Raw genomic sequence first — 27,588 nt, 5'->3', positions numbered from 1 at the left:
GGGCGACTGGCTTCGGCTTCTTGAACGCCCTGTGCAAAGCAGCGGCCGTGCTCGGGAACTTGATATTCGGCTCCCTGGTCAGCTTCACCAAGTCGATCCCCATCCTGCTGGCGTCCACTGTGCTCGTGTGTGGAGGACTCGTGGGCTTGCGCCTGCCGGACACACGAACCCAGGTCCTGATGTAAGGGGAGCAAGCCGCCCGCAGGCGTCTGTCTCCTGCCCTGCTCGACACTCCGGACTGACCCAAGGCTTCAGACTTTTTCAGATCTCAAAAGGTGGAAAATACCAGAACACTAACTCTTGCTGCGACTAAGATGTAGATGCCAGGCACCCCCACCTTAGATGTGATTGCGGCATTTTCCCTGCATCCTCACCCCCGCTGGGCCGCTCAGGCTCCGGCTCCCCAGTCCGAGGAGCGGCTCTGCGGCGTCCTGCTGGGCCAGGCTTCCCACGGCTGTGCTCGCGGGGTGCTCTGGGGAGCTCCGGGGTGCTCTGGGGAGCTCCGGGGAGCTCGCGGGGTGCTCAGGGGTGCTCTTGGGGTGCTCTCGGGGTACTCCGGGGTGCTCCGGGATGCTCGCGGGGTGCTCAGGGGCGCCTGCTTCTGACCCAGGGGGGAAGTTACTGCATCTGTGCCGGGACGGGATTCTTTTTTTTTTTTCTTTGAAACAGAGTGATACTTCCTTTTTACTTAGAAAAGGACGCCCAGCAATCGTCGCCCTTACCGCAGGACCTTTCAGAGGCACCGGTGCGGCGGGGGGGCGCTCCCAGAGGCCTGACGGCGGAGGTGGCCCTGCCCACGAGAGAGACAGGCCGCGCGGGGCGGCGGGGGTCAGAGTGGACCGCGTGGCCGGACCTCTGCCGGCGCGGAGGGGCCGCGTGGTGTCCCGGCGGAGGCGCGCAGCCCGCGACATCGGGAACCCGGAGACCGCCCTTCGCCCCGCGCGCCCCGCGCGCCCCCGCCCGCCCCGCTGCCGCCCCCGTGGCCCTCCCCTCGGAGGATCGGCCGCTCACGCCGGGCGCTCGGGGGCTGCAGGCCGCAGGGGGCCCGCCCGGAGCCGCGCGGGGGGGCCCGGGGGGCCGCGAGGTGGGCGGAGCTCGGCGGGGGCGGGGGCGCGTCCTGCGCTCACCCAGACACCGGGGCCTCCCTGCGGGCCAGGCGCTGAGCAGCCCCGCAGACGTCCGGGTTACAACATTCCCGCCCTCCCCCCCGCGGCGCACCCCAGCTGCAGACCGCCCGCCATGCCCTGTGGCACGTTCCTTCCTGAACAGCCATTAATCGAGCAGCCCTTGAAGAGCCGGGTCTGTGCTCCGGCGGCCGGGGGCCGGCCGGCGGGAAGGGGGCGCTGCCCGGGTGGCCCCCGCGGGGCCGAGCCCCAGGAACCCCGCCCGCAAAGGCGGCGGGAGGTGGGAAGGGAAGGCCCGCGCAGCCTGGGGGAGAGCGCGAGCCCGCAGGAGCCAAGCAGCGGCCTCGGGCAGCGGCGCGGGCCCAGCGCCCCGACTGCGCATGCGCAGTCCCCTGCCCCGCCGCTTGGCGCCCCCAGGTCAGCTCCGGCCCCTGGTCCCCCGGGACTCCCCGGCCCGCGAGGCTGTTGGCCGGGAGCGCCTAGATGTCCCTGCGCACGGTAAACGTGTAGAACGAAGCAGGTCCCCAGCGGCAGGGCCCAGCCGCTGCGGTTTTCTTGGAGCCCGGCTGCAGCGGCGTGGAGGGCCGGGCCGGCGTCCTGAGCTCCCACGCGGCGCCCCCGCTAGAGGCGGGCCTCCCTCGGCCTCCCGGCCCCTGACCCACGCCTCCCAGGTGGCCCCGGGGCGAGCCAGGCTAATCCGGACAGCCCGGGCGCAGAGCCGCGGGCACCACCTTGTCCCGCCTTCACGCCAGTTCCTCTGCCTCCTTTGCATCATTCGCACCACCTTGATTTTCCCACAGTCCGCTTTGTCCCTCAGCTATGTGGCAGGTGTGTGCGGGTCTGTCCCCCTCAGCTGTGGCAGGTGTGTGCGGGCCTGTCCCCCTCAGCTGTGGCAGGTGTGTGCAGGCCTGGCCCCCTCAGCTATGTGGCAGGTGTGTGTGGGTCTGTCCCCCTCAGCTATGTGGCAGGTGTGTGCAGGCCTGTCCCCCTCAGCCATGTGGCAGGTGTGTGCGAGCCTGTCCCCCTCAGCCATGTGGCAGGTGTGTGCGGGCCTGTCCCCCTCAGCCATGTAGCAGGTGTGTGCGGGCCTGTCCCCCTCAGCCATGTGGCAGGTGTGTGCGGGTCTGTCCCCCTCAGCTGTGGCAGGTGTGTGCGGGCCTGTCCCCCTCAGCTATGTGGCAGGTGTGTGCGGGTCTGTCCCCCTCAGCCATGTGGCAGGTGTGTGCGGGTCTGTCCCCCTCAGCTGTGGCAGGTGTGTGCGGGCCTGTCCCCCTCAGCCATGTGGCAGGTGTGTGCGGGCCTGTCCCCCTCAGCCATGTAGCAGGTGTGTGCGGGTCTGTCCCCCTCAGCCATGTGGCAGGTGTGTGCGGGTCTGTCCCCCTCAGCTGTGGCAGGTGTGTGCGGGCCTGTCCCCCTCAGCCATGTGGCAGGTGTGTGCGAGCCTGTCCCCCTCAGCCATGTGGCAGGTGTGTGCGGGCCTGTCCCCCTCAGCCATGTAGCAGGTGTGTGCGGGTCTGTCCCCCTCAGCTATGTGGCAGGTGTGTGCGGGTCTGTCCCCCTCAGCTATGTGGCAGGTGTGTGCGGGTCTGTCCCCCTCAGCTATGTGGCAGGTGTGTGTGGGCCTGTACCCCGCGGCTATGTGGTAGGTGTGTGGGGGCCTGTCCCCCTCAGCCATGTGGCAGGTGTGGGCGGGCCTGTCCCGGTCAGCTATGTGGCAGGTGTGTGCTGGTCAATCCCCTTCAGCCATGTGGCAGGTGTGTGCGGCCCTGTCCCCTTCAGCTATGTGGCAGGTGTGGGCGGGTCTGTCCCCCTCAGCCATGTGGCAGATGTGGGTGGGCCTGTCCCTCAGCTATGTGGCATGTGGGCGGGCCTGTCCCTCAGCCATGTGGCAGGTGTGTGCAGGTCTGTCCCCCTCAGCTATGTGGCAGGTGTGGGTGGGGCTGTCCCCGTCAGCTATGTGGCAGGTGTGTGCCGGTCAATCCCCTTCAGCTATGTGGCAGGTGTGTGGGGGTCTGTCCCCCTCTGCTATGTGGCATGTGCGTGCGGGTCAGTCCCCCTCAGCCATGTGGCAGGTTGGGTGGGCCTGTCCCCCTCAGCTATGTGGCAGGTGTGGGCGGGTCTGTCCCCCTCAGCTATGTGGCAAGTGTGGGCTGGCCTGGCCCGGGCTCTGGTTTAGCTGGAGGAGGAGCTGCGCCTACACGGACACTCTGCTCTGCGATGTAGGGATGTAGCGGGGCCGCTGGCCCAGGACGCGCCGCCAGGTCTCACCGCCTCCACTGGTGAAGGAAAGTGAGGCTGTGGCCCAGACGTGAACTTTTTGCAGTCACCAAACCTGCAGAAACACAAGTTCTGTGACAGACAACAACAGAAAAGCGTCGGTGCTACAGCGCTCTGAACTGGCCTACGCGTTTCTGCCAAAGCACCTGTGTTCTGAGGAAAGCCTCCCCCGCAATCCGGATAAGTAGACAGAAGAAAACTTCCAACATCTCCTGGACATGTGCGTCCCTGTATGCCTCAGGTATGGAGGGCCGGTCCTGCGCGGAATGTTCCTTTGCCCCAAATGTGGAGCGTTCCCCATCAGCGGAGTGTCCCCAACCAGACACAGCAGTGCCGGGCTTTCCGGGCTCTTTCTCCATCAGTCCGCAGGCCGGAGGGTCCCAGGATTTTGAGTTACGAGGGTCGAGGGTCGGGTTCATGGACCTGCCTGGGCCTGTGCTGAAGGCCACAGGGCTGGGGGCGCAGAGGGGCGCAGAGCCTTCAGGGCCATGCATCCTGGCACAGTGCGGTCCAGGGCTGCGGGGTGCTGCCTGCCCGCCGAGTTAGCCCAGGTGCCACATCGAAGCCCCTTCCCTGGCACTGCAGAGCTGTTGTCCCGGATGTAAAGGTGGTGAGCAGCCTCGGGTGGGCAGCTCGGAGCCCCTCAGAGCGGGAGCATCCTGCCTGGAGGAGGAAGCGCTTGGATGTCTTGGCCCTTGTTAGAGGCTCTGCTCATGCTGGGAAGACGAGGGAAAGGAGGCGTCGGGCGCCTGGGGGAAGCGGGTCAGGTAAGGCTCAAGGAAGGAGGCGCAGCAGAGAGGCCCCTGCTTCGCAGAGGCGTTGGCTTTCGGCCTGTGGGTCCTGCCACCCTTGGAGGCAGGCCTGGGGCAGGCCGGGAGAAGCTGGGCACGTCTGTTCGAGCCCCTCAGAGCCAGTCAGCCCGACGCCCCCCCCTCCTCCCCGAGACCGTCCCGCTCCCCTTGGCAGCCAAGCCACCCAGGAAACAGGTTCAGGCAGTTAGTGGCAGGAGACTTTTAGGTTGCAGTTGAAAAGCAGTGTGTGCCTCTTGTAAAGTGTCTTGAAATAGCAAGGCCTCTGGGGCTGGGACCTGAGGGGAGCCAGTAGCCGTTGGGGTCCCTCTGCCGGCTACTGCAGGAGCCCCGGTTCCTTCTCCACCGCTGAGCCTGTCCGCCCCCACCCCCAGGCACTGCACCCCCACTTCTTTCTTCCCCATCAGGTCTTCTTCCTCCTGCCTCCAGCAGGTGCCCCGGGGCAGGAGCGAGCTTTCCAGGACCCAGGGGGGTGCGCTGTCGGAAGGGGGCGCAGGGGAGGAGGCGCAGGGGTCTGACCCCAGAGGTGCCCGGTGGCCCGGCCCGGCCTCGTACGCCCGAGAGCCAAGGGCCGCCGCTCAGGTGGGGGTGGGGGTGCAGGGAGAATGGAGCCCTTGGGCCCGCTCCCCTTGGGCCCACAGCAGCCTGCAGCCGGGGTGGGGGGTAGGGGGGCTGTCCGTGGGATGGGGGCGCTGAGAAACACCGCCACCACTGAAAACCCGTCGTGTATACTTGGAATTAAGTAACAAATCTGCAAAGCCCGTCCCGGTCGGGCCGGTTTACCGCAGCTCGTAGCAGGTGCCCTGCACAGAGGGCTTCTTTCCACCTTTATACCCACTCGGAGCAGGGTCCGCCGCGTGCAGAACCCGCTGCTTCCTCTGGGTACTGCTCCTTTGGAAATGGGACCATAAATTGGCTATTTTATGCTGTGCAAACCAAAATAAATTCATTTGAAGTTATGTGGCGTCTTCCCTCTAACCCCCAAGTCCGTGTCCAAGAAGGAAACCCCCTCCTTGCCTTTGACATTCACCAGGGCTGCCTGGCTAGACCCAGACAGATTTGCTTAATCTCACTTCCACCACTATTGTTAGACATTTATTGTACTGAATCTACGTCCTAAATCAGAAGAAAACAGAAATGTTCTTTCTTGATGCGTGCTTTTATAACATCTAAACTGTGGTCATGTATCTTCACTCTAATCTGGGAACATGTTGAATAGATCATGTGTCCTTGACTCACATCTAGACACTGTAAGTAAAGTCCTGAGAGAGTTTCTTTCTTTCAGGTAAACTTCCATTTTGGACACGTGCTAACCCACGATCCACTCTCCTCCGCACTAAGGTCTTGCCTGGGGTCCTGGCCTAGGTTTTGGCGTTTGGGTGTTTTGTTTTGTTCCGTCTTGTTCCTTTCCTGTTTTTGCTGCTCTGTAAGCCCTCCTGCTACGAATGTTCTAGTTACCCCAACTGTACTGTATGTATATATGTGCTGCATGTGTGAGCCCCAGTACATTCTGTTTCAGGTTTCTGGAGTTTCCATCTTCAGTACAGCTGGTCCTGTTGTGAACTCATGTTTCTGGTATGCTCCTCTGTGTCTGATTCCCAATTGCCAAAATGTTTGACCAAGTATGTTTTGACAAATGTCCCCAGACACTGGTGCGTATCCTGGTGAAAGGGCATGCTCTGTGTGGGACGACTCGTGTACAGCATAAATCTATCAGATGTGGAAGTGTGTATACATTTATATGCCAGATATCTAACATTCATGTAACAGCTGCAAAGATATTTAATGTACATCGGATTATTAATAAAAGAGCTTTTTTGCTCTGTTATATTCAAATAAAGATTGCCTTGTGACTGACTTCCCTTCCAAGCATGAATTGACCCTTTAAAAATAAGCACTTTCTTGTATATGCTTGGGCATAAAGAAACCTGTTTTCCTTGATTCAGGCTTATTTGAATTGTTTCCGTGGGCTGCTATCGTGGGTATTGAGGTATTGCTGATCTTACAGGAACACTCTCTGATCATTAGGCTGGACCATGGGGAAGAAAACGTTTGTGGGGGAGTTGGTGGCAGAGCACAAGCCTGGCTCCTTCCACCCTAGAACAGGAATAGCAAACAGATTTGTATCTAGCCTATCAACGCAGTTGTCTGGTAGCAGCTGCTTGGAATGTTAGTTTGAGAAGAATGGTGAGAAAGGTGCTATTTTGTAGTGTTGGCATCGAAGGCAGAAACACACACTGCCTGCCATGGATTTGCTAGTCCCAAAAGAATGCTTTTACTGCATCTAACCGAACGCCCAGCTTCAAGTATCCGTAGTAATAAAGGGAAGTGTTACTTCATGTAACAAAGGAGGCAGGACAGTTCCAAGGTTGGTTATGACATAGCTGGGCACTATCACTCATGACCTAGGCTCCTTTCACCTTTTACGTCTGCCATCCTCAGCACACTGGCTGTCATCCCCTCAGGGGTGTGAGAGAACCCCAGCAAGTCAGATCTTCACACAAAATCTAAACACCAGAAGGAAGAATATGCCCTTTTTATGACTCTTTTTAAAAAATTTTTAAAGATTTTATTTATGTGTGAGAGAATGGGCAGGGAGAGCAGCAGAGAGAGGGAGGAGCAGGGAGCCCGATGCGGAACTCGATCTCAGGATGCTGGTATCATGACCTGAGCTGAAGGCAGATGCTTAACCAACGGAACCACCCAGGTGCCCCTTTATGAGCCTTTTTAAGATCATGGAGAACATTCTCATAATCCTCCAGCAGACCTGCTCTTCTGTCTCATTGGCAGATTTTGCATCATTTGCCTATTCCTAAACCAATCCATTAGACCCCCCTACAAAGGGGAATCTAATTACCAAGTCTGGCTTAGACTACTCAACATTCCCCCCTCTAGAGAGTGCAGGCGTTCTCTCTCCCCTAAAACACATGGCCTCTGACTACCTGAATACATCTGAAGTTTAATGAGCAAGGAAAAACGAAGGTCGCCATTGAGGAGGCCAACGTCAGTGGGCCAGGAGTTCTAGAACTGTGCTAGCTAACACTGCTGCCATACTCAGCCACTTATAGTTACACTTCAAATAACTACAACTAAGGTAAGGATTCCGTTCCTCAGTCATACCTAGCCACATTTCAAGATGCTCACCTGGCACCTGTGGTAGGCTAGTGGCTGCCATATTGGACAACACAGGTACAGAACATTTCATCATCACCAAAAGTTCTTTTTTTTTATTTTTATTTTTATTTATGATAGTCACACACACACACACACAGAGAGAGAGAGAGAGAGAGAGAGAGAGGCAGAGACACAGAGGGAGAAGCAGTGGATTTTTTTTTTTTTTTTTTTTTTGTGCTGGTAATGTTTATTTATATCACATCAGCCACATTTAAGTCCTGGAGATTTGTATTTACATATAGCATCCAATACATTCCTGGGAGAATTTGCTTTTTCTTTTTTTTTTTCCCAAAAACAAAACAGGAGGCAATCAATATGACAGTTGGGTAGCCTAATGAACCTCATGCTTCTTTGGGGGCCTCATCCGGGATTTCAGAGTGAACTGTATCCAAAGGCTGCCAGTGGCAACTTATGAGAGAGTCGTAGAGTTCCTCACTTTTCACCATAAACTCCTTGTTTAGTTCCTCAATGTTCAAATGAAGATTTGGATCTTCAAGTGGGTCTTCATCTTGTTTCTCTGCCAGAGCTGTGCTTTCCTTTGCCAGTGCCAGTAATAATTATTTTGTGGAGCTATGCAAAAACCTGTAACCTGCACCTCCCGGTGCACCGGGAGCCCAACGTGGGATTCAATCCCGGGTCTCCAGGACCGAGCCCTGGGCCAAAGGCAGGTGCTAAACCGCTGCACCACCCAGGGATCCCCATCACCAAAAGTTCTATGGGATAGCACTACCCTGGAGGTTGTGCATTCACTTCCCCCTGCAGGCTGTTCCTTCTTCTGGGGCCTGCTCATACTTCTTCCAGGTTCTCTCCTCCAAGGCTAGATCCTCTTTCTGCTGTAGCAATTTTGTTCTCCCTTTTCCTAATCCCCACCAGAATGGAGACAGCCAGCCCATCACTGCATATTGATCATTTCCCTTTCTCCAGCCACCAGCCCACAGATTTAGAACCTATTGATTACTTAGTTACCATTTGCTGCCTTTTCCTTTCTTTCCTGTTTCATGGTAAGACTCTCCCATGAGGAAACAGAGGACTCCACAGGCTAAAAACCCCCTAATAGCATCAGAGATTATGGCAGGCATGGGAACTCACCAGAAGACACTGAGGGTGCAATGAGTTTGGCCAAGGATCATTGTGAGATCTGAGGAAGCATCCTCAAGCCTGGCCAGGACTGGTGGCTGCAAAGTCCCAAATGTGAAATTCCTAGCAATCAGTATGTTCAAACAATACAACGTGAACCTTGAAGGAATATCTTTTCCTGCACACTGATGTCTGAGATTACAAAGGTACTGGCTGGGGGATCCCTGGGTGGTGCAGCGGTTTAGCGCCTGCCTTTGGCCCAGGGCGCGATCCTGGAGACCCGGGATTGAATCCCACGTCGGGCTCCCAGGTGCATGGAGCCTGCTTCTCCCTCTGCCTGTATCTCTGCCTCTCTCTCTCTCTCTCTCTCTGTGACTATAATAAATTAATTAATTAATTAATTTAAAAAAAAAACACAAAGGTACTGGCTGCCGTAACAAAGTACCACAGACTGGCTCAGGCTTATTTTGTCACTATTCGGGAGGCTCAAAGTCCAATATCAAGATGTAAAAAGGGTCCATTTCTTCAGAGGCCTCCCTCTTCAGTTTTAGGTGGCCATATTCTCCTGTGTCGTCACATGGTCTCCTTGTGGCACATGTCTGTGTCTTAATCTCCTATTCCAGTAAGGGCTCCTTGGATCAGGACCCACCCTAATAACATTATTTTATGCTAATTACTTCTCTAGAGACTATTTCCTTATGCAGTCACATTCTGAGGTACTAGGGGTTAGGACTTTAACATGACTTTCAGGTGGACACGGTTCAACCCAGAACATTGCCCAAATACTATTTTATTGTGTACGTATATCATGTACAGAACTGTGCCATGTGTGTATTGCATACAGATTGTGATTGAATTTGCCTGTGGTCACGTGGGAGGAGTGGCAAGGGCTGGATCCCGTTCACTCTTGTGTTCCTTCAGGGTGGGACATAAAAGAGAGATATGGGAATGCTCCTTGGGCCCCGCACTCCTAAGCCAGAAACAGGTCAGGCTAGAGGCCCCCCCAAAGCAGGCCAGCCAGCACTCTTAGGACGGTGACTCTTGTCCTCCTCGGGCTCCCTGCTTACTAGGATTCCAAAGGAGACCGGCGCGTCTGTACAATAATTTTCTGTAATCCCGGGAAGGCGGTGCGGCAGTTCCGCCTCCACCAGGGCCTCTGAGCCGCGCAGCCCGTCTGGGGCCAGTCCTGGGGCGCGACCTCTGTGCCAGGGCCAGCGGGCGCTCCCAGAGTCACCGCCACAGCCGGGGCTGCCCAGGCCCTCTGTTGGGGGTGGGGGCGGGGGGCAGATGCATCGTCACCTCCTGTAATTTGCGGCCCAGACACTGGGCCTCAGTAATATTTCTCCAAATCCAAATGTAAAAATTAAGCTAAGAGCCTTAAGACATCTTCAAAAGTGCTATCCAAAGTGCCTTGTTTACAAGCAATATTTCTCACAATAGGATTGATTACTGGGTGCTTCTGTGTGTGGTAGTGGGGCTACAGGACAGAAGTCTCAAGAACCCTAAAGCTGCCCTTAATTGTTTCTAAAAACACTGAACTTTTATAGAAATTAATTTTAAGCTCACTGAAATATTCATGTCCAGGGTGGCGACGTGCAAACCACCAAGGAGCCCATAGGGGGAAGGCAGGCTCCAGCCCGGGCAGCTCCGGGAGCTAGGGGGCACCGCGAGCCCCAGCCCCACTCCCCGCGCCGGCCACCGCCCACCCCCAGCCCTGCCGGTGTGCTCACCGACCCAGGGCCACGCGCTGCTGGAGAGCGCAGCGGCTGCACCTGCTCACACCTGCTCACACCTGCTCACACCTGCATCCTTGCTCGGGAGCGGGCACCTTGGACTGAGATGTCCAAGGAAGTCTCCCCAGCAAATGCCATCTGGGATGGGGCTTTACAGAGGGCTGGTGCACCCACAAGGAGCTAGATGGCTTGCAAGTTGCCCCAACCCCTCTTCCCACCTCTGAAAACATGGGAGGCGGCCCACTGCAGACCGGGGCCTTCTCTGTGCTCTTGCACCCTGGCTCCAGGGTCCCAGAGGCCCCCATCTCCCTGTGAGGACACCGGTAGCTCTTCCTAAAGTGCAGAAAGCTTGGGCTTTTCCAGACCTCGAAGTCCCTCTTTTCAACCTACACGGAGAACTGGTGAAGCCTCCAATGTAGTGGGGAGCAAGATACCACTGTTGCTAAAAGCATGCATTTGAGCAGGGTCAGTTCCATGTTTTGGGGTTCCCCCTTAGGAAAATTATCACCAAAAAGATAACAACCAAGGGAACTACTTAGGATGAGAAAAGAAGCTCCCACAATTTATAAAATTTTAAAAGTTGACACATATCACAGACCAGGGCAAAATTCCCCCCAAATAATATACTATTACAATTAATCAACTGCCTGACACATGTTCTTTTTTTTCTTTCTGTATTATTTGGCTGCATACTCTTTGGTTACTCTTCATATGGTAACGTTTTGTGGTATCATTGTCTAGAGAGGGAACAGAAAGATAAAAATTAGTTTTGGTTACCAATAGTTTTTGGTTTTGTTTTAATTTCTTGTTTCTTCTCCATTTCCCACATACTTCCTGTGCTGAAGGCAGAGACCGCATTCGCATTTGCCATCCAGCCTCGGGCTCCGGCTGTTTAGTCACAAGGTCCCGCGAGTGGGCTGTGCAGGCCACAGGAATATCCCTGCAAGCCATACCTTCGGTGAGACAGCTTTCAGTACTTGACCATCACAAAAGTGATGGTGAGCTCCATCAGTGTAGCTCACCAAAGCCAAACCCAGCTCAACTTCCTCTCAGCCAGCTTTCCAAAATGCCCAGCTCCACCCAACACCAGGGCAACTTTGAGGAAGAGAAGATACAGTAGAAAGAAATAGTTTTAACTGACTAAGGAAATTATATGTTAATTTTGCAATTTTTTTCTTTAGTTTTGCAAATTTGTAAAGAACATATGACCATTTGAGTACACTGGTAGGGCCCTCCCTCCCTGTGCCCCGGAGGGACTGCGCAAATGGGGACCCCGGGGTTTATGCTTCAGTAGCTTTGTGGTAAGCACTCCCCTGAGTTTCAGAGTCACACAGATGTGGGTTTGAAGCCTGCCCTCAGCTTAGCAGCTGTGCGGGCCTGGAGGAAGCTCAAATCGGTCTTTCTGCGTGTTCATTTTTAGAACTCCACATTAGAAATGATGCTGGTTCGTATTTCATTGGGATTTTTAAGTATTGGGAAAATATGGTACAAAGCCTCGCAAAGCCCTTGACACAGCCCCAGGACCTGGCAGCCAACGGGCTAAGTGAGATGGACTCACATCGGCTCTTGGAGGAGGTCTAGGTCTGCCCCGGCTTCCCCCGAGGCTGTGGAGGTGCAGTGTGCTAACGGGCCGCGGCCCTTGCAGAGTCCAGGCCCACTAGGCCTCTGCAGGATGGGGCTCCACAGCCGCTGGGCTCTCTGGACCCTGCCGGCAGTTGGCAGTTCCCGGGGACCTGCCCAGCCCCCCAACTCAGCGGCGTTCCGCCCTGCCAGAGAGGCGGGCCCAGCTCCACAGGAGGGCCTCTGGCAGCCAGTGAGACAGGAGGAGGTGGTGGCACACACACCAGGATACTTCCCTGACTCAGTGGTCTGGAGTGGACAGTGTAGACCTGGCTCTCCTCAAGGGCTGCCTCTTCCCTGGCGACTGGGTCTTTGCCCTTCACCTGCTCCACGCACACAATATTGCCCAAGTCTTTCCCAAGCATAGCTGCTGTGAAGAGAACCCAGAGGGGTCTTACTTCTTTGGGACTAAAAAAATAAAAGACCAAAAAGCAACTGTTCCCAGTAGGCCAAGCTAACAAAACAATGGAGGAGGAAATGAACAATTTACAGGGAGGAAGAAGAGCCATGTTAAATGACCCCTGCACACAAGAAGGCACAATGAGAAGCCAATGGTGACAGGTGTCTGGAGCCTGACAGTGTGCAGGCCCCGCAGGTACCATCTGGAGGCGGTAATGGTGGCACAGCCCAGACAGGAGTGAGGAGCTTGGTCTCTAGACTCCGCTAAACCTGAATTCAAACCCTAACTTTTCCATTAGCAAGCCGTGTGTTCCAGGGCAGGTTGATTAACCTCTCTGAGCCTCAATTTCTTATCTGTAATAGTGGGATGTCACTCTTCAAAAGGACCGAATGATACAGTGCAAGTGCCTCGCACATTATCTTAATGTCTTTCGATGCACAGAAGTTCCTAATTTTAATCTACTCTAATTTGTCAACTTTTCCTTTAAAGGCTAGTACTTTGAGGATCATATAAAAAATCTTTGTCTACACCAGTGTCATGAAGACGTTCTCCTCACCTAGCTGCTTTATTGTTTTTTGTTTCACACTTAGTTCTACATTTAGCTGGAATTCATTTTGGGTGCATTCAGTATTGATCAGAAGACCAAAAGACACCATTAACAGAGTGAAAGGGCAAACTGCAGAATTAGAGAAGATGTCGGCACTTTGAATAACCAAAAAAGAACTTTTATCCAGAATAGATGAAGAATCACTTCTCAGCCTTTTGGCTAAGATCAAGGGCAGAATAGATGAAGAACTCCTACAAATCAATACAAAAAAGATAACTCAATAGAAAAGGAGCAAAGGCTTAAATGGAAACTTGACAAAAGATGTCCAGAAGAACATGGCCATCCAAATATATGAAAACGAGGGGTCCCTGGCTGGCTCAGTGGGTAGAGCATGTGACTCTTCTTGATGTTGGAGTTGTGAGTTCAAGCCCCATGTAGGGCATAGAGCTTATTTAAAAAAGAAAAGAAAAGAAAAGAAAAGAAAAGAAAAGAAAAGAAAAGAAAAGAAAAGAAAAGAAAAGAATCTCATGAGTCATCAGGGCAATGCAAATAAAACCATGTTATAACACCACTAAATGTCCACTCTCCCCAAAATGGCTAAAATATAGAAGACTGATAACACCAAGTGTTATCACAAGGACCTCTCATCAAGGAACTGCTGCTTACTGGTGGGAAGGTAAATTGGTATGACCATTTGGAAAGACATGCAAAGATACACCATGATGTTTGTAGCAACCAATGCCAAATATGGGACAGGCTGAGAAATACTGCCGTCGTATCCCCAAGTGCCTTGGACCATGACTTACATATGGTAGGCACACAATTAATATTTGCTAAATGAGGGATGCCTGGCATAGTCGGTTAGATGAACAGCTCTTGGTTCCTACTCAGGTCATGATCTCAGGGTCATGAGACTGGGCCCTACATCAGGCTCTGCCCTCAGAGTGGAATCCGCTTGAGACTCTCTCTCTCTCTCTCTCTCTGCCCCTTTCCATCCCCTGTGCTCCTTTCTCTCTCTTTAAAATAAATAAATGAATCTTTAAAAAAAATATTTTTAAATGTATGAATGAGCAATCTGAGGATACAATCCAAATCCTCAGCCTGCATACAAGGCTCTCTATGATCTTGTCCCTGCCTCCGTTGCCAGCCCCCTAGCCCCCCTACACCCAAGTGCATCCATCTTGCTGGCACACAGGTGCTGGTAGACACTGCCAAGACTTGCTCCTGTGCCCCTCCACCAGAAGGCCCTTCCACCTTGTTTGCCTTCTCATCTCAGGTTTCCCCAGAAATAGACTCTGGGAGAGAGATTCTCATGAAGGAAATGTATTGGTGAGTGCTTTGGGGAATGACCCCCATCTAGGAGTGAAGAAAACAGCACTGGGCAAAAGGCAAGTTAACTGTGACAGAACCACAGTAGAGGTCTCCACTGATCCCATACAGCCCTGCTTATGGGACAGCTTGCAGAATTGTCCCAAACTGAGGCAAGGGGGTAGGCCTTTGTACCCCCACCAACAACTAGTGGCATGAGGCCATCTGAGCAAGGGGATAACCTTGGGTGAAGCAGCTCCCTTTGACAAGAGGAAGGCCAGGGGAGGATTCAACTGTGAGCCCCATTGGCAGACAACATTCCAGGCAGCCGGGGAGTAAGTGCTTTAGTCTTAAAGCAGGATCTGGCTGTGCATTACAGTGAACACTGCACCTCCTCATTCCTCACAGGTAAGAAATGATCCAGTTGCAGCCTCACCTGCCCCAGGTAGCCTACCCTGACTTCCTTTATTGGCAGCTGAACTTCCATAATCTCCAGGGTTCACCTCCTTGTGGTAAAGGAGCCTATGTGTGTGTCTCCTCCAGCAGCCTAAAACTGGAGGGAGGAGCTATTTTCATTTACCTTTGTCTCCCTAACACACTTAACTTGATGCCTAGCTCAACCAGAGGCCATACACCTATAATTTGACTCTGTATAATAAAACTAAATCTACAGGTATCTCGATTTATCTTTTTTAAAGATTTTAATTATTTTGTAAGCAGGGGAGAGGGCCAGAGAGAGAGAGAGAGAGAAAGAAAGAGATTGAGAGAGACTCTCAAGAAGACACCTCACTGAGCATGGAGCCCCACGTGGGGCTCATCTCATGACACTGAGATCACCACCTGAGCCGGAATCAAGAGTCAGACGCTTAACTGACTGAGCCCCCCAGGCGGCCCCAGGTGTCTCTATTTCTAACTATAGACAGTGTAGCATACTGGTTAAGAGCATCGATGCTGGATCCAAGTTTTCTGGATCCATTTCCTGGCTTTGTCACTTCTAGCTGGATGACCTCAGATAAGTCGCTGAACTGCTCTGTGCCTGCATTTCATCAATAAAAACAGAAAAAATAGTAACTACCTCTCAGGATTGTTGAGTCAAGGTGCGGTGCCGAGAGCAGTGCCAGACACAGAGTAAGTTTGCAATAAATGTGAGCAATGATAGCCAAAGGCATGCATATTTTCAGCAATTCAGTTTAAGTTGTCAGAAAATGAATGAGTAGGAAAAAAAAAATCCATGCAAGTCTTGGCTCGCAACAAGAACTCCTAGAGGGATTTTTAGCCTTCATTTCACTTGCTGCCTATTTCCATTGTCACATACTGTGAAGCGGCGTACCACATACTCCAGAGCAGTAACTGCAGGTCGTCAGTTGAAGACTTTCTTTGGCTTGTGGGGGTGAGACAGCATTTCCAGGCCCAGGCAACGGAAATCGGCTGCACGTTGGTAAGGGCACTGCCACAGCCATCACTTCCCACTGACATCCAGACGCTGGGTTCCAGTTTTATGGAATGAAGGACACATGTCATCCTCTTTGTCTTGAGCTATTTTCTGAGCTGTTTGTTTAAAATGATGCAAGAATCAAACAGCCACAAATCTACATGTTCTGAGTGACTGCTTCCTCACCCGCCCTCCATGCTCGCAGCTCTTCTGGAAGGGCTGTACCTACCTGCCTGCTGGCCTTCACTCCAGAAGCAAAGGGAAGGGAAGGGCGAAGAAAGACTGGAGATATGGAAATCCGGGGGATTTTGCAAATGAGGAAAGTGAAAGAGTTACCCCTCCTTCTCCAGAGCAATGCTTTTCCTGAGGCCCAAGACAGTCTCGTGGTCCTGCTGAGACCCTAATGAACCCAGCAGCGGGTTTCGGGGCCTCATTTTTCCAGTGTGATAGCCTTCGTTCACGTTGGCACAAGAAATGACATCTGGATGAGCTGCAGAGGTCCAGAGACCCCAAACTTCCTATCTATCGTTGCAAGGTCATTAACCCACTAAAAGAAAAATAAATTCCAAGAAACGACTGTGCACCAGGAACCATGAAAGTCACCAGTAACAAATGGACAGGTGGGGTCCTGTTTTCAAGGAGGCTGCATGGTAATTGCGGGGGGCGGGGGACACTGGAAGATCAGTTCGGATGGAATTCGGGGCCAATACACGGAGCACAAGAGGGAGGGCCTGGGCCGCCTGGGGGCTGGGCAGGGAAGCCCTCTCCGAAGAGATGGCCGCCCCCTCAAGGGCAGGAGGCAGGGGGTATTGTCTGTGAGTGAGGGGGCTCCCCGCACCCAGAGGATCCAGGGTTGGGGGGGCTGCGGCTCGGAGGGAGGGGGATGCAACGGGGGGGGGGAGCGGGGGGGGGGGCGGGGGCTGCGGCTGCGGGGTCCTGCAGCTGCGGGGGTGCTGCGGGGTGCTGCGGGGGAGCTGCGGCTGCGGGGGGGGGGGGCTGCGGCTGCGGGGTGCTGCGGGGGGACTGCGGGGGGGTTGTGGGGGCTGTGGCTGCGGAAGGGGGGCTGCAGCTGTGGAAGGGGGGCTGCGGCTGCGGCGTGCTGCGGGGGGGCTGCGGCTGCAGGGGGGCTGCGGGGGCTGTGGCTGCGGAAGGGGGGCTGCGGCTGAGGGAGGCTGCGGGGGGCTGCGGCTGCGGTGGGGGGGCTGCGGCTGCGGGGGGTGCTGCGGGGGGTGCTGCGGCTGCGGTGGGGGTGCTGCGGCTGCGGAAGGGGGGCTGCGGCTGCGGGGGGGGGGGCTGCGGGGGGTCTGCGGCTGCCGCGGAGGGGGGCTGCGGCTGCGGCCCCGCTGGCCCCGGGGAGCGCACAGGGGCGGCCAGGCTTCCTGCACCAGCCCTGGGCTGCTCGCAGAGCGACCCCGCCAAGCAGAGCTCGGGCAGTGGGCTTTGTTCTGCGGCCTCCAGGTCCTCTCCACGTTGGTTACTGCGCGGGACCTGTGTTCGATGTGAGCAGTGCACATCGACTGTTTGCACCTGTTTTCTTCTTCCTTCCATTTTCTACCTGACACAGTCCCCCTCAGTCATCTGTTCCCAAGGGTCATTTTGACAGCTTAAGAGGAATCTATGTTGGAATTCGTTGTTTATTTCTGCTTGTTTCTATTACACTTCTGAGGATTAAGAGTATTTGAAGTTTGTGTGCTTTATATGAGGCCCTGCTCAGGACATGCTGGGGAAGTCATGCTTCCCCATGCTGCTCAGGACAAGCAGGCCCCCTGCTCACAGACTTTTCTTTTCTTCTCTTCTCTTTTCTTTTTTCTTTTCTTTTCTTTTCTTTTCTTCTTTTTTTCTTTCCTTTTTCTTTTCCTTCTCTTTTGCCTTGTGGAAATATTCCAGAGTGAAGCGACCAAGTCAACGGGTGTAAACAGTTTTACTAAATTTACTAGAGAGCCCTAAGGAAAGATGGAGCCAGTTTATGGCACTGGCCAATCCTGGGTACGTGTCTCTTTTCTTAGATCTACTTCTCATCTGGGCTTTATCAATACAAAGAAATAAAAGTGTTTCGAACCATTTGAAGGAATTCCTTCTTTTATAGAAAAAAATCTCAAAGCCTTCCTTTAAACCCGCTAGTGGTTATATGACCTTAATGTAACTTTAGCCTTGGTACTCCATAAACCAACACTCTGCACACCTGCCTCAGACCTTTGTCCTTACTTCCTCCTCTGAAATGCCTGACACAACACATGCCTTTTTTGTTTCTATAGATATTATCTGTGTCCCTCTTCTAGAATGTGCATTTCAAGAGAACAAGGACTTTGTTATATTTGCTTCTAAATTCCCAGGGCCTAGAAGATGCCTTATACATAGTAAATGTTCCCTAACTATTGCTGAATGAGTGAGGGAGTGAATGAAGTGCCTAATTACATCATCAGTCTTGGCATTCTCTAGAGTAAGAGCCAGAAACCTGTGTTAGGCTCACAGTGAATCAAAAAGTTTGCTGGTCACAAGTTCCTAACTATGGTGAAACTGAAGAGCCCTCTCACCCCAAAAATGTATAGTCACAGACCTTACTGTGTAACTCCTAAGGCTTCTGACTGGCTGAAGCTTAGTGGGTCCAGAAATCTTAACTGTAGAACTACTGCTCTACCTACTATAGCAGAGCCTGAAGGGTAGATGGGCGGCCCTACAAATCTAACTTGTTTTAGCTTGGCCCCGTAAAAGATTAACTGGTGCGAGGTTTTTTAAAGTTTTGAATTGGTTGCTCCATAATGAAAAACTGAAAATTTCATAGGAAGACCAATCAGTTCTCTTCAAAATTCAAAACACCTGGCAGCAGCAAAAAAAAAAAAGACCTGGCAGCTCTGGGCCCCCATTCCCAACTGCAGATAAGCAACCATGGCCCCAGGTCATGTCTGTCGCCATTGCTCCCCGTGCCTTCTCTGGTTTAGAAGCAGAGTGTTTAAGACCATTTATTATTGGGCCCAGACTCTTGTTTTCTTAAACCTGAGTTAAGGGGAAAGCAAAACAGACCTCTGCCCCTATTTTTCTTAAACCAGGTCCACTTCATGTATTTATGTTACAGGTCTAGACACTGTAGGAATTTAACTTGAGACCCCCTCATCTCACTCAACCATGAATCGTAAATTAAGGAAGCTAGGACCCAACACGGTTGAGAAACTTGGCCAAGATTCCATGGGGCCTGACTTGAATTCAGGTTTCCGAAATCAATGAACTATCTTTTCAACTAAGGTAAAGAGCCAAGAAACATATCATGTCATTAGAAACCATAGATTCCTGCAAATCTATCAGAATTGGCTAAGTTTTTCAAGATCATCTCTGTACACCCGCCAAATGCTCAGACATCCGAGCAATGCTTGAACTATTGAATTGAATGAGCAAATGAATGGATCCATTTTTGAATTATTGTTTAACCTGGAGAAAAATAGGATTCATTTAAAAGCTACCTTTTGCCAGCAACTGAGGATGTAGTTTCAAATCTGACCACTCATTTTTTTCTTTCTTTCTTTCTTTCTTTCTTTCTTTCTTTCTTTCTTTCTTTCTTTCTTTTTTTTTTTTTTTTTTTTTTAGATTTTTAAAATTTATTTATTCATGAGAGGCACAGAGAGAGAGAGAGGCAGAGGGAGAAGCAAGCTCCAACATGGGACTTGATCCCCAGACCCGGGATCACAACCTGAGCCAAAGGCAGACACTCAGCCACTGAGCCCCCCGGGTGCCCCTCTTTTTCTTTTGTTAAAGGAGATAGAAGTTTATTGAATATACTGCAAGGGAACGGCAGGCAGGACAGTGAAGGACCGACAGCCACAAGGGGGTGAGAGGGGCCCCAGGCACATGTGTGCCAGGGGTAAGCAGCCCTGGTCAGAGCCCGGCTTCGGGAGCCCGTTTGCACCGCCCCCCGCCCCGCCCCTTGCTGGACCATTGCCTCCAGGTGGCCTGTCCTTTCTCCCCTGCCCGACGGGCACCCGCGGCGGGACATTGGCCCGGGGCCTCCAGGATGCGACCGCGCGCGCCCGCTGCCTGAACTTGCGGCCCCTCGGGGCTCTGGGCGGTGGCGGCCCAGGGCTTCACGGCAGTGGGCGGGCGGCCCCTTTGGTGGAGTTCCTCGGTGGGGTGGCCAGGGTCCCGGAGCTCAGGGCGAGCGGCCCCCTCAGCGGGGCTGCGGTCCCTGCCGAATCGCACCGCACGGGCGCGGGGCTTGTCGGAGCCGCTGGGGCGCGGGCAGCTGGGCGCGAGGGCGGGGGGGGGGGGGGGGGAGGAGCCTCTGGGAGACCCAGACCTGCAGGCCGCAGCAGGCGGCCCCCGACACACAGGCCCGGGCGGGAAGGGACCCCTGAAGGGCGAGACCCGCACCTGTGCCTTCGGGCCGGGGCTTCGGACCCGCCGCAGGAGCGACTCGGCCCCGCGGAATCAGCTCCCTCCGAGGGAGACCCCGAGCTCCGGGACTGGAGTCGGCCCACGGGGGAGACCCCGAGCCCTGGAAACTGGAGTGGGCCCACGGGGCGCGGGGGGAAGGCCCAAGCCCCGGGGGCAGGTGTGGGGTGGGAGGTGAGGGGGTTGGGGCCAGGGGTTCCCCGGGACAACCACCGTGGTGGGCGCCGGGCTGGGAAGGGACTCCCCGGTAGAAGGGGGAGGTGGAGGTCTCCTGAGTCACTGGGGGGCAGCCGCAGGACAGCAGAGGAGACAATGTGCCCACCGCCTTTATTTTCGTGGAATCAATTCTATGGAGTGAAGACGGCTCTAGGCCGCGTGAGCCTGTGCACCGAGGGGTTAGCCACGGGCCTTCTAGAGGGCACAGATGCGCTGCGCTGCCCTGATAGCTCCTTGGAGTTGAGACACTAGGGCCCCTTTCCATTTCCCACAGCTTGAGTTTCAAGTCCTCAAAACTCCTGATTTGTCCTGATTCCAAGAGATAAGCGGCAGGTGACCTGAGCAGCTGGTGCTGGGAAGTGCTGCAGAGGTCTGGGTCCTTCTGATGCTTACCGGGGAAGGGGGGAGGCCCTGACTGTCCCGAAAATCTGCTCCCCTCTGTCGCCAGCTAAGTATTGCCTCTCTGTGGGAAATCATTCTGCATCCTGACAGTGGAGATGTTGTGCCCTAGAGTAATAAATGAGAGCCACTTGACCTTTTTAGGAAAGCCATTGTCATTATTATAACATAATTTTAAAAAGCATTTCCTCCTGAATATGTCATCGAAACCCTGGGGACACTAACTGCCACTTGCAGTGGCCCTTGTGTCCGTTTTCTTCTACTTGAGCAATTGATGACCTGCTTTTAGCTAGATACACAGCCACAGAGTAAATACCACATTGCCCAACACCCCTGGTAGACAGAAAGAGCCACGAGTCTAAGCTCTAGCCAGGGGCATGTAAGTACAGGTATCATGCACGATGTCCAGAAAGATCAGGCCGCGGAGAGTGTGGCACGAGTGTGGCACGACGGCTGGATCTCAAGCATCCATTTCACAGAAGCCAAACTGAGGATGGCAGGGCAGGAAGCCAGAAGGAGCTTGACTTCCTAGTGCTGATGGAATTCCCCGTGATTTTCGGCTAAATGCAATGCTAAGCATTAGCAACTAAGCATAAAGCCACTAAAGGTTTGTCCAGAAGACTGAAAACCATTTTAGTAAGTAGGCAGTTAATTATATTTAGTTATAGATCTGTGCATGAAATTTCTTTCACCATTTCCAATGAGATCCTCACTTCTGCCTTATGAGCAAGTACAAATGATGTTTCCCTTTCTTTACATAAAAATAAATGCTGAAAAACTTTTGTAGCAGTTTTTATGTTTTATTAATTTTTGAGGTATAATTGACAGGTAACATGTAAGTTTCAGGGATACAACATAATGATTTATTATTTGTGTATGGTGAAAAATGTGCACCATAATAAGTCCAGTTAACATCAGTCACCACACATAACAAAACTTTTTTTTGTGATAAGAACTTTCACGGTCTTCTCTCTCCGTGACTTTCAAATATGCAGTACAGTGTTGCTAGCTATAGTCACCCTGCTGTCTGCTCATTACATTCACATGACTTATTATTTTATAACTGGAGGTTTGTACCTTTTGACCTTTCTCATATATTTTGCCCCAGTCTGGCAACCACGGATCTGTTCTCAGTATCCATAGGCTCAAGGTTTTTCTTGGTTTTGTTTTTGTTTTATTTTAGAGTCCATGTATAAGTGAGATTATAGAGCATTTGCCTTTCTCTGTCTGACTCACTTCACTTAGCATAATACCCTCAAGTTCATCTATGTTTTCACAAATGGCAAGATTCCCTTTTCGTGACTGCATAATATTCCGCGTCTGTGTGTGTGTGTGTGTGTGTGTGTGTGCGCACGCGCACGTGTGTGTATCACATTTTCTTACCCATTCACCCACCAGTGGACACTTAGGTTGTTTCCATATCTTGGTTGTTGCTATTGCTGCAGCAAAGATGGGGGTGGGTGCATATATCTTTTTTGAGTGTTTTTGTTTTCTTTGGATAAATATCCAGAAGTACAGTTGCTAGATGATATATATATGATCTTATATGAATTTATATATATATAAGTTTTCTTTAGTGGCTGCACCAGTTTGCATTCCTACCAACAGTGCATAAAGATTCCCTTTTCTCCACATCCTTGCCAGCACTTGGTATTGCTTGCCTTTTAATAATTGTAACAGGTGTGAGCTGATATTTCATTGTGGTTTTGACCTGCACTTCCCTGATGATTAGTGATACTGAGCACCTTTACTTGTACCTGTTGACCCTTTGTACTCTTTACTTGGAAAAAATATCTATGTAGATCCTCTGCCCATTTTTTAATTGAATTGTTTGAGGGTTTTTTGCTATTGAGTGGTATGAGTTCTTTATATACGTGGCTATTAACCCCTTATAAGATATATGATGTGGAAATATTTTCCCAGTTTCCCCTGTTATAAGCTCCAGGAACACCTTATACTTCTTTCATAATATTCCTCATGTCTCTAATTATTTGCTTAATATGTATCTTTCCTGTTGACAAAAATTCAGTGAGGGCAGGCATTTCTGTGTTGTCACTCCTGTTTCCTCAATATCTAGTTTAACTCCTAACACTTAATGGAACTTAATAAATATTCATGGAATGAATGAGCTTTTGTTATCATGCTATCTGAACAGAATGTTTTTCATTTAAGAAAAAGGTATGTGGGTGCCTGCATAGCACAGTCCGTTGAGTGTCTGACTTTTGGTTTTGGCTCACGTCATGATCTCAGGGTCGTGGGGTCCTGAGAATCTCAAGTGTGCTTCAGATTCTCTCTCCCTCTGCCCCTCCAGCTGGTGCTCTGTCTCTCAAATAAATACATCTTTAAAAATGAAAAAACGAACCCCAATAATCTCAATTTATTTGAGCAGAATCCAAATAAAATGCTTTAGAGTTGTATTAGAAACTTTAGAAAAATTGGTCTAACATCTGGACTGGTGGGGAGATTTCCAGGTACATCCTTGGGAAGTGACTCGGGAGAGTAAAGGGCTGGCAGTCAGGCTGGGAGGGGCCGCCCCAGGTGAATCAGGTAACCAACAAGCAGGGGGCAGAGGTGACCTTCCTCCCCCTGTGCATGACCCAGCCTGGGCTCCCCACCTCCCCGCAGCCTTGCCTCAGAGCTGCCCCTTCAGGCCACGCTGGAACATCAAACATGGGATTTTGTTTGCTGACTTGGCTTAGTAACAAGGCCTCTCCCTGACCTTCTCCCTGCACGGTAATAAAGGGAAAGGACGAACTTAAAGTGGAATTGCACCGGTTTCCCAGACGGATCACTAGGCTTTACCGGGAACACCTCCCCTGAGCATCGCTGCCTGCAGTGGGGGAGGACGTCTACCCCAGCCCCACCTTTGGCACTTTTGCCTCAGGGCAGGTGGGCTCCCTACCGGTGTGAGAGCCAGCCTGGACTGGTCACTAGGAGCCCCTGCCAGGGCAAGAGGGGCCCTGGTACTGGAGCCCGTGTGGTCAGGTGCCTTCACTGAAAGATGCGGAGGGGCCGAAAGGTTCCTTAGCCAATGGCCAGCTGTTTTTAGGGTGTGCAGAGAACAAGGAGGAGCTTCGCGGCCTGCCCCGCAGGACATCATTCCGGATAGTAGAGCCCCTCACTTATGTCAGCCCCAGTTCCCAGAGTTGGTCTGTGGAAAGATCAGACCGGAGTTTCTTCTCCATTAGGTTGACTCAGCTTTTCCCTAACTCCACTTGCATTACCTCTTTCCCTGCTGACGCTCTCTACCCCCTCCTCTCCGCCTCTAGCTTCTGCTGGGGGGGGGGGGGCTTTGGTACCACCCTACTGTCATTTGTCCTGTGCATACCCCACTGACTCCCCAACAGTGGTGGCTCACGGGCTCAGCCTGTCACCCTAACAATGTCTCCGGGCCAACCAGTGCCTGAAGCCACGCACCCCGAGTGACACGGTAGAAACCATTCATGCGGGATCCCTGGGTGGCGCAGCGGTTTAGCACCTGCCTTTGGCTCAGGGCGCGATCCTGGAGACCCCGGATCGAGTCCCACGTCGGGCTGGTGCATGGAGCCTGCTTCTCCCTCTGCCTCTCTCTCTCTCTCTCTCTCTGACTATCGTAAATAAATAAAAAAAAAAAAAAAAAAAGAAAAGAAACCATTCATGCCTGGGTGTGGGCACCCCGGATGTGCCAGGCTGCATGTGGCCCGGAGAACATAGCTGTGAGACGGAAATAACGCAAGCTTCAGGAGCCATGGACCGTGCTTTCCACCGAGGTCAGAGGACTGATGAGAAACCAAGTAAAAAGTGAAACACGGGAGACGTGTTGGCTAATGTGAGGGGCAACCACGCCAGACCCAGGTTAGGGAGGGCCGGCAGCAGGGCCTGGAGGTGCGGGTCAAGCAAGGTGCCAGGCAGGTCCGCGCGAGAGTGACAGTGACGGGTGTGCAGGACACAGCAGGGGGGAAGCCAGTCAGGGCGGGAGCCTCTGAGGCTCTGGCGTGGTAGGCCTGAGGGGCTGGGGGAGACCCGCCACCCCCTCCTGGCTTCACGCTGGAGGAAGGCCGGTGGGACCGGAGCCGCGGGGCACCCAGGAGGGCACCAGAGGCCAGGCCGCGCGCCCCGATATGACCCAGCTGGTTCCGTGGGCCTTAACCTGAGCAGGGCAGAATGGGCCAAGGCCAGGGTCAGAGCGCAGGGCCGGGAGGGGCCCCGGGGCGGCTCCCCCCACCCCGCGGCTGTCGCTGCAGGCCCACGGAGGGCTCCTCTGGCTTCGCTGGCCCTCCAGGTCCGCCCTCGCCCGCCGCTGCCTCTGAGACCGCCGCTTCCTCCTCGGCCCCGCCCGCAGCCCGGCTCCTCCCCTCCTGCAGCCCCGGCCCTCCCCTCCCGGCAACCCCGCCCCTCCCCTCCTGCAGCCCCGCCCCTCCCGCTGTCCGGCACCTGCTCCCAGGCCTGTTCCCCTGCCATCGCGTGTCTGGCCCCGCAGCTGCGTCCCCCTCGACCTGTGAACGCTCCAGGACACCCCTCCAGCTTCTACTCCCTGCCAAGCGTTCAGTGGAACGCAACCTGTATTTACCGTCGGCAGCTGTGAGAGGAGGCCCCGCAGGCTCCCCCAGCGCCCCGGCCCCCCCCCCCAGCTCCCCCAGCGCCCCGGCGCCCCCCCCCCGAGCTCCCGAGGTCCAGCAGGGCCAGGCCCCGCGGGCTCCCCCAGCGCCCCTGCCCGCCCCCCGGCTCCCCAGCGCCCCGCCCCCCCAGCTCCCGAGGTCCAGCAGGGTCAGCCCCCACTCAGCTCCCCCAGCGCCCCAGCCCTCCGAGCTCCCCCAGCGCCCCGGCCCCCCCGGCCCCTCCCCGGCCCCGAGGTCCAGCAGGGTCAGGCCCACTGCTGTAATAAATCTGGCCGTCCAGGAAGCGGGGATTCTTTTTCTGACAAAACAGCGTGGAGCTGCCCCTCCGAGGGCTGTTTCACCTGAGACTCGGGGGGCAGGCGGGGGCTCGGCTGGAGGCTGCAGAGCGCCCCTTCCCAGGCCCGCCCAGCGCGCAGATTCAGGGCCGACGGGACCAAGCTCCGGCCGACGCCAAGCGGACGGAACCGAGGCGGGAGCGGTGGCTCCAGGGCGAAACGCCCCCTCCCCCCCGGGCCCGGAGGCGGAGGCAGTGCTGGTGCAGCGCGGCCACTCCCCGCGGAGCGTGCCGGGCGGCGGCAGGAGGCGCAATGGGGGGCGCCGCAGGGCCTGGGCCTGTCCCAGCCGCCCCGCTCCTCATCCATCCGATGAGAACCAAGCCAGGATGTAGGTGAGAAAGAAGGTCGCCGGGCGAATTCAGGGAAAACCAGCAGCAGTGAGCGGAGCCGAGGCCGGCACAGCGCGTGGCCAGGGCCGCGTGGGCTGCCAGGCGTGCCCCTAAAGGAGGAAAATGTTTTGTACTCTGAACCCCAGAGTCCTTCTTATCAGCTCCTGGTCACTCCCTGTGGCCTTGCCAGGTCACTTATCCACTCACCCCGTGTTTATTGAGCTTCCACCGAGCACCAGATACGGAGGGAAGAATCAGCACAGGTTGTCAAGGAGCAGGAGCCCTGCCTTAGCTGGGGGTGTGGACAAGTCAACAACTGTGGTGTGATGGCTGTAAGCACTGGGTCTAAGCAGGTAAGAGAGACCACAGGGGACGTCCTGGGCAGGTGACATCCAAATTGATCCTGGAAGGGTGAGGCAGGATTGGCTGGACTGAGTGGTGGCAGGGTAGGGAGAGGGGGAAAGGAGTCTGGACAGGTGAGCAGGATCGTACCACCAAAGGTCTGTGTCCCACAATACGGAGTTGAGTCTTTAACTTAGGAGTAACACAGAGGCACTGCAGCAGGTTAAACAGCAGAGTGGCAGGGTCAGCTTTGTGTCTGAGGAGATCACCGTGGCTGCTGTGTAGAGAACTAAGGACTAGGACGTAGGGGAGCTTGGTCAAACTAGAAGACCGGCACGCAGCGCACACAGCGCTGCGCTGGCGGTGGGGACGGTGGGGAGAATTGGAGGGATCTGAGGCATGATTACAGGGCACCCTCTGTAAGACTGAGCAATGACTTGGAAGAAAAGTGAAGGATCAAGAATGACGCCTAGGTTTCTGGTGGGGGCTGCCAGATGGATGCACGTCACTAACCACGGTGGTGACCACCAGAGAGGCAGGCTGCGGCTGGGGGGAGGGACGAAATGGGTCGGAGGCGACTTGGGGCAGGTGAGGCTGAGGGGAATGACTATTAAAGGCGGGCATGCCAGATCTTACTCACAGATGACTGTGAAAGCACCAGTACAAGAAAAGGTTAAGGACAAAGAAAGAAAGGGGCCAAGAGCCAATGGTGGGAAGGCTCTGGAAGAAACCAAAGGGCATACGAGTCAGAGGATGGTAGGAGGATGAACCCTAGTGAGGCCACCTTGGTTCTGGGGATGAAAGGAAGGGTGCAGCAGCACGTGTGCAGGTGCCTCGGGTCTTCCTCACCCCAAGGCCCGGAGTCCTGCCCTGCCTTCTCACATCTCCTGGCTTCTCGTGTTTTCCTTGATCTTCCTTGAGTTCTTTAGCCAGTTGGTGAATTAGCTCTTCCGCATAGAAGGACTGCTTTGAACAGAGAGTTGGCCTGGATGAGTGAGTCGGAGCTTCAGGCTTCCCATCCCCACTGGAGACAGAGCACCTGGAAGGGCAGCTGCGAGGTTCAGCTGAGAGGGTGTGTGAGCCACTCAGAGGGGCGCTCAGCACCCAGCACTGCGGGTGATGGGAGTCCTCTTTCTCGGATGTGTGCTGACTGACCCCGAGTGCACCTGCGTGCTCCAGGGGAGCTTCCAGAAGCAGCCTTTCTGTCTCAAGCCCTTTCAAAGCTGGAAGCTTTTTTTTTTTTTTTTTTTTTTTTTTTTTTTTTTTTAGCAGTCAACTAAATTCCTAAGCACAATTTTCTGTTCATTGGCAAAATCAAAGATAGTGAAGAAGCTGTGCAGTCTCATGGAGGGATTCCATAAGCTGACCAGCACTTCAAAAAAAATCCTGGTTCTGTCAATAACTGGAAACTCTGGGGTTTAGGGCCCTAGAACTGGTATTTTTAATATTGGTCTAATGAAAAGGGCAGAGTCTGCAGTAAGTAGAATT

General features: G+C 53.8%; 1 protein-coding gene across 1 annotated transcript in view; it reads left to right on the top strand.

The window, feature by feature from the left end:
• The window catches only part of SV2C (synaptic vesicle glycoprotein 2C), a 219,335-nt gene extending 213,289 nt beyond the window's left edge, over positions 1–6,046 (top strand). The window contains exon 13 of the mRNA XM_041753202.1: positions 2–6,046. Coding sequence (XP_041609136.1) covers positions 2–185 — 184 coding nt within the window. The 3' untranslated portion in view covers positions 186–6,046. The remainder of the gene's footprint in view (position 1) is intronic.
• Positions 6,047–27,588: the final 21,542 nt, after the last annotated feature.

The sequence above is a fragment of the Vulpes lagopus genome, chromosome 4, assembly GCF_018345385.1.
Source record: "Vulpes lagopus strain Blue_001 chromosome 4, ASM1834538v1, whole genome shotgun sequence".
In the NCBI taxonomy this organism is placed as follows: Eukaryota; Metazoa; Chordata; class Mammalia; order Carnivora; family Canidae; genus Vulpes; species Vulpes lagopus.
This window is presented reverse-complemented; position numbering and strand designations above follow the sequence as displayed.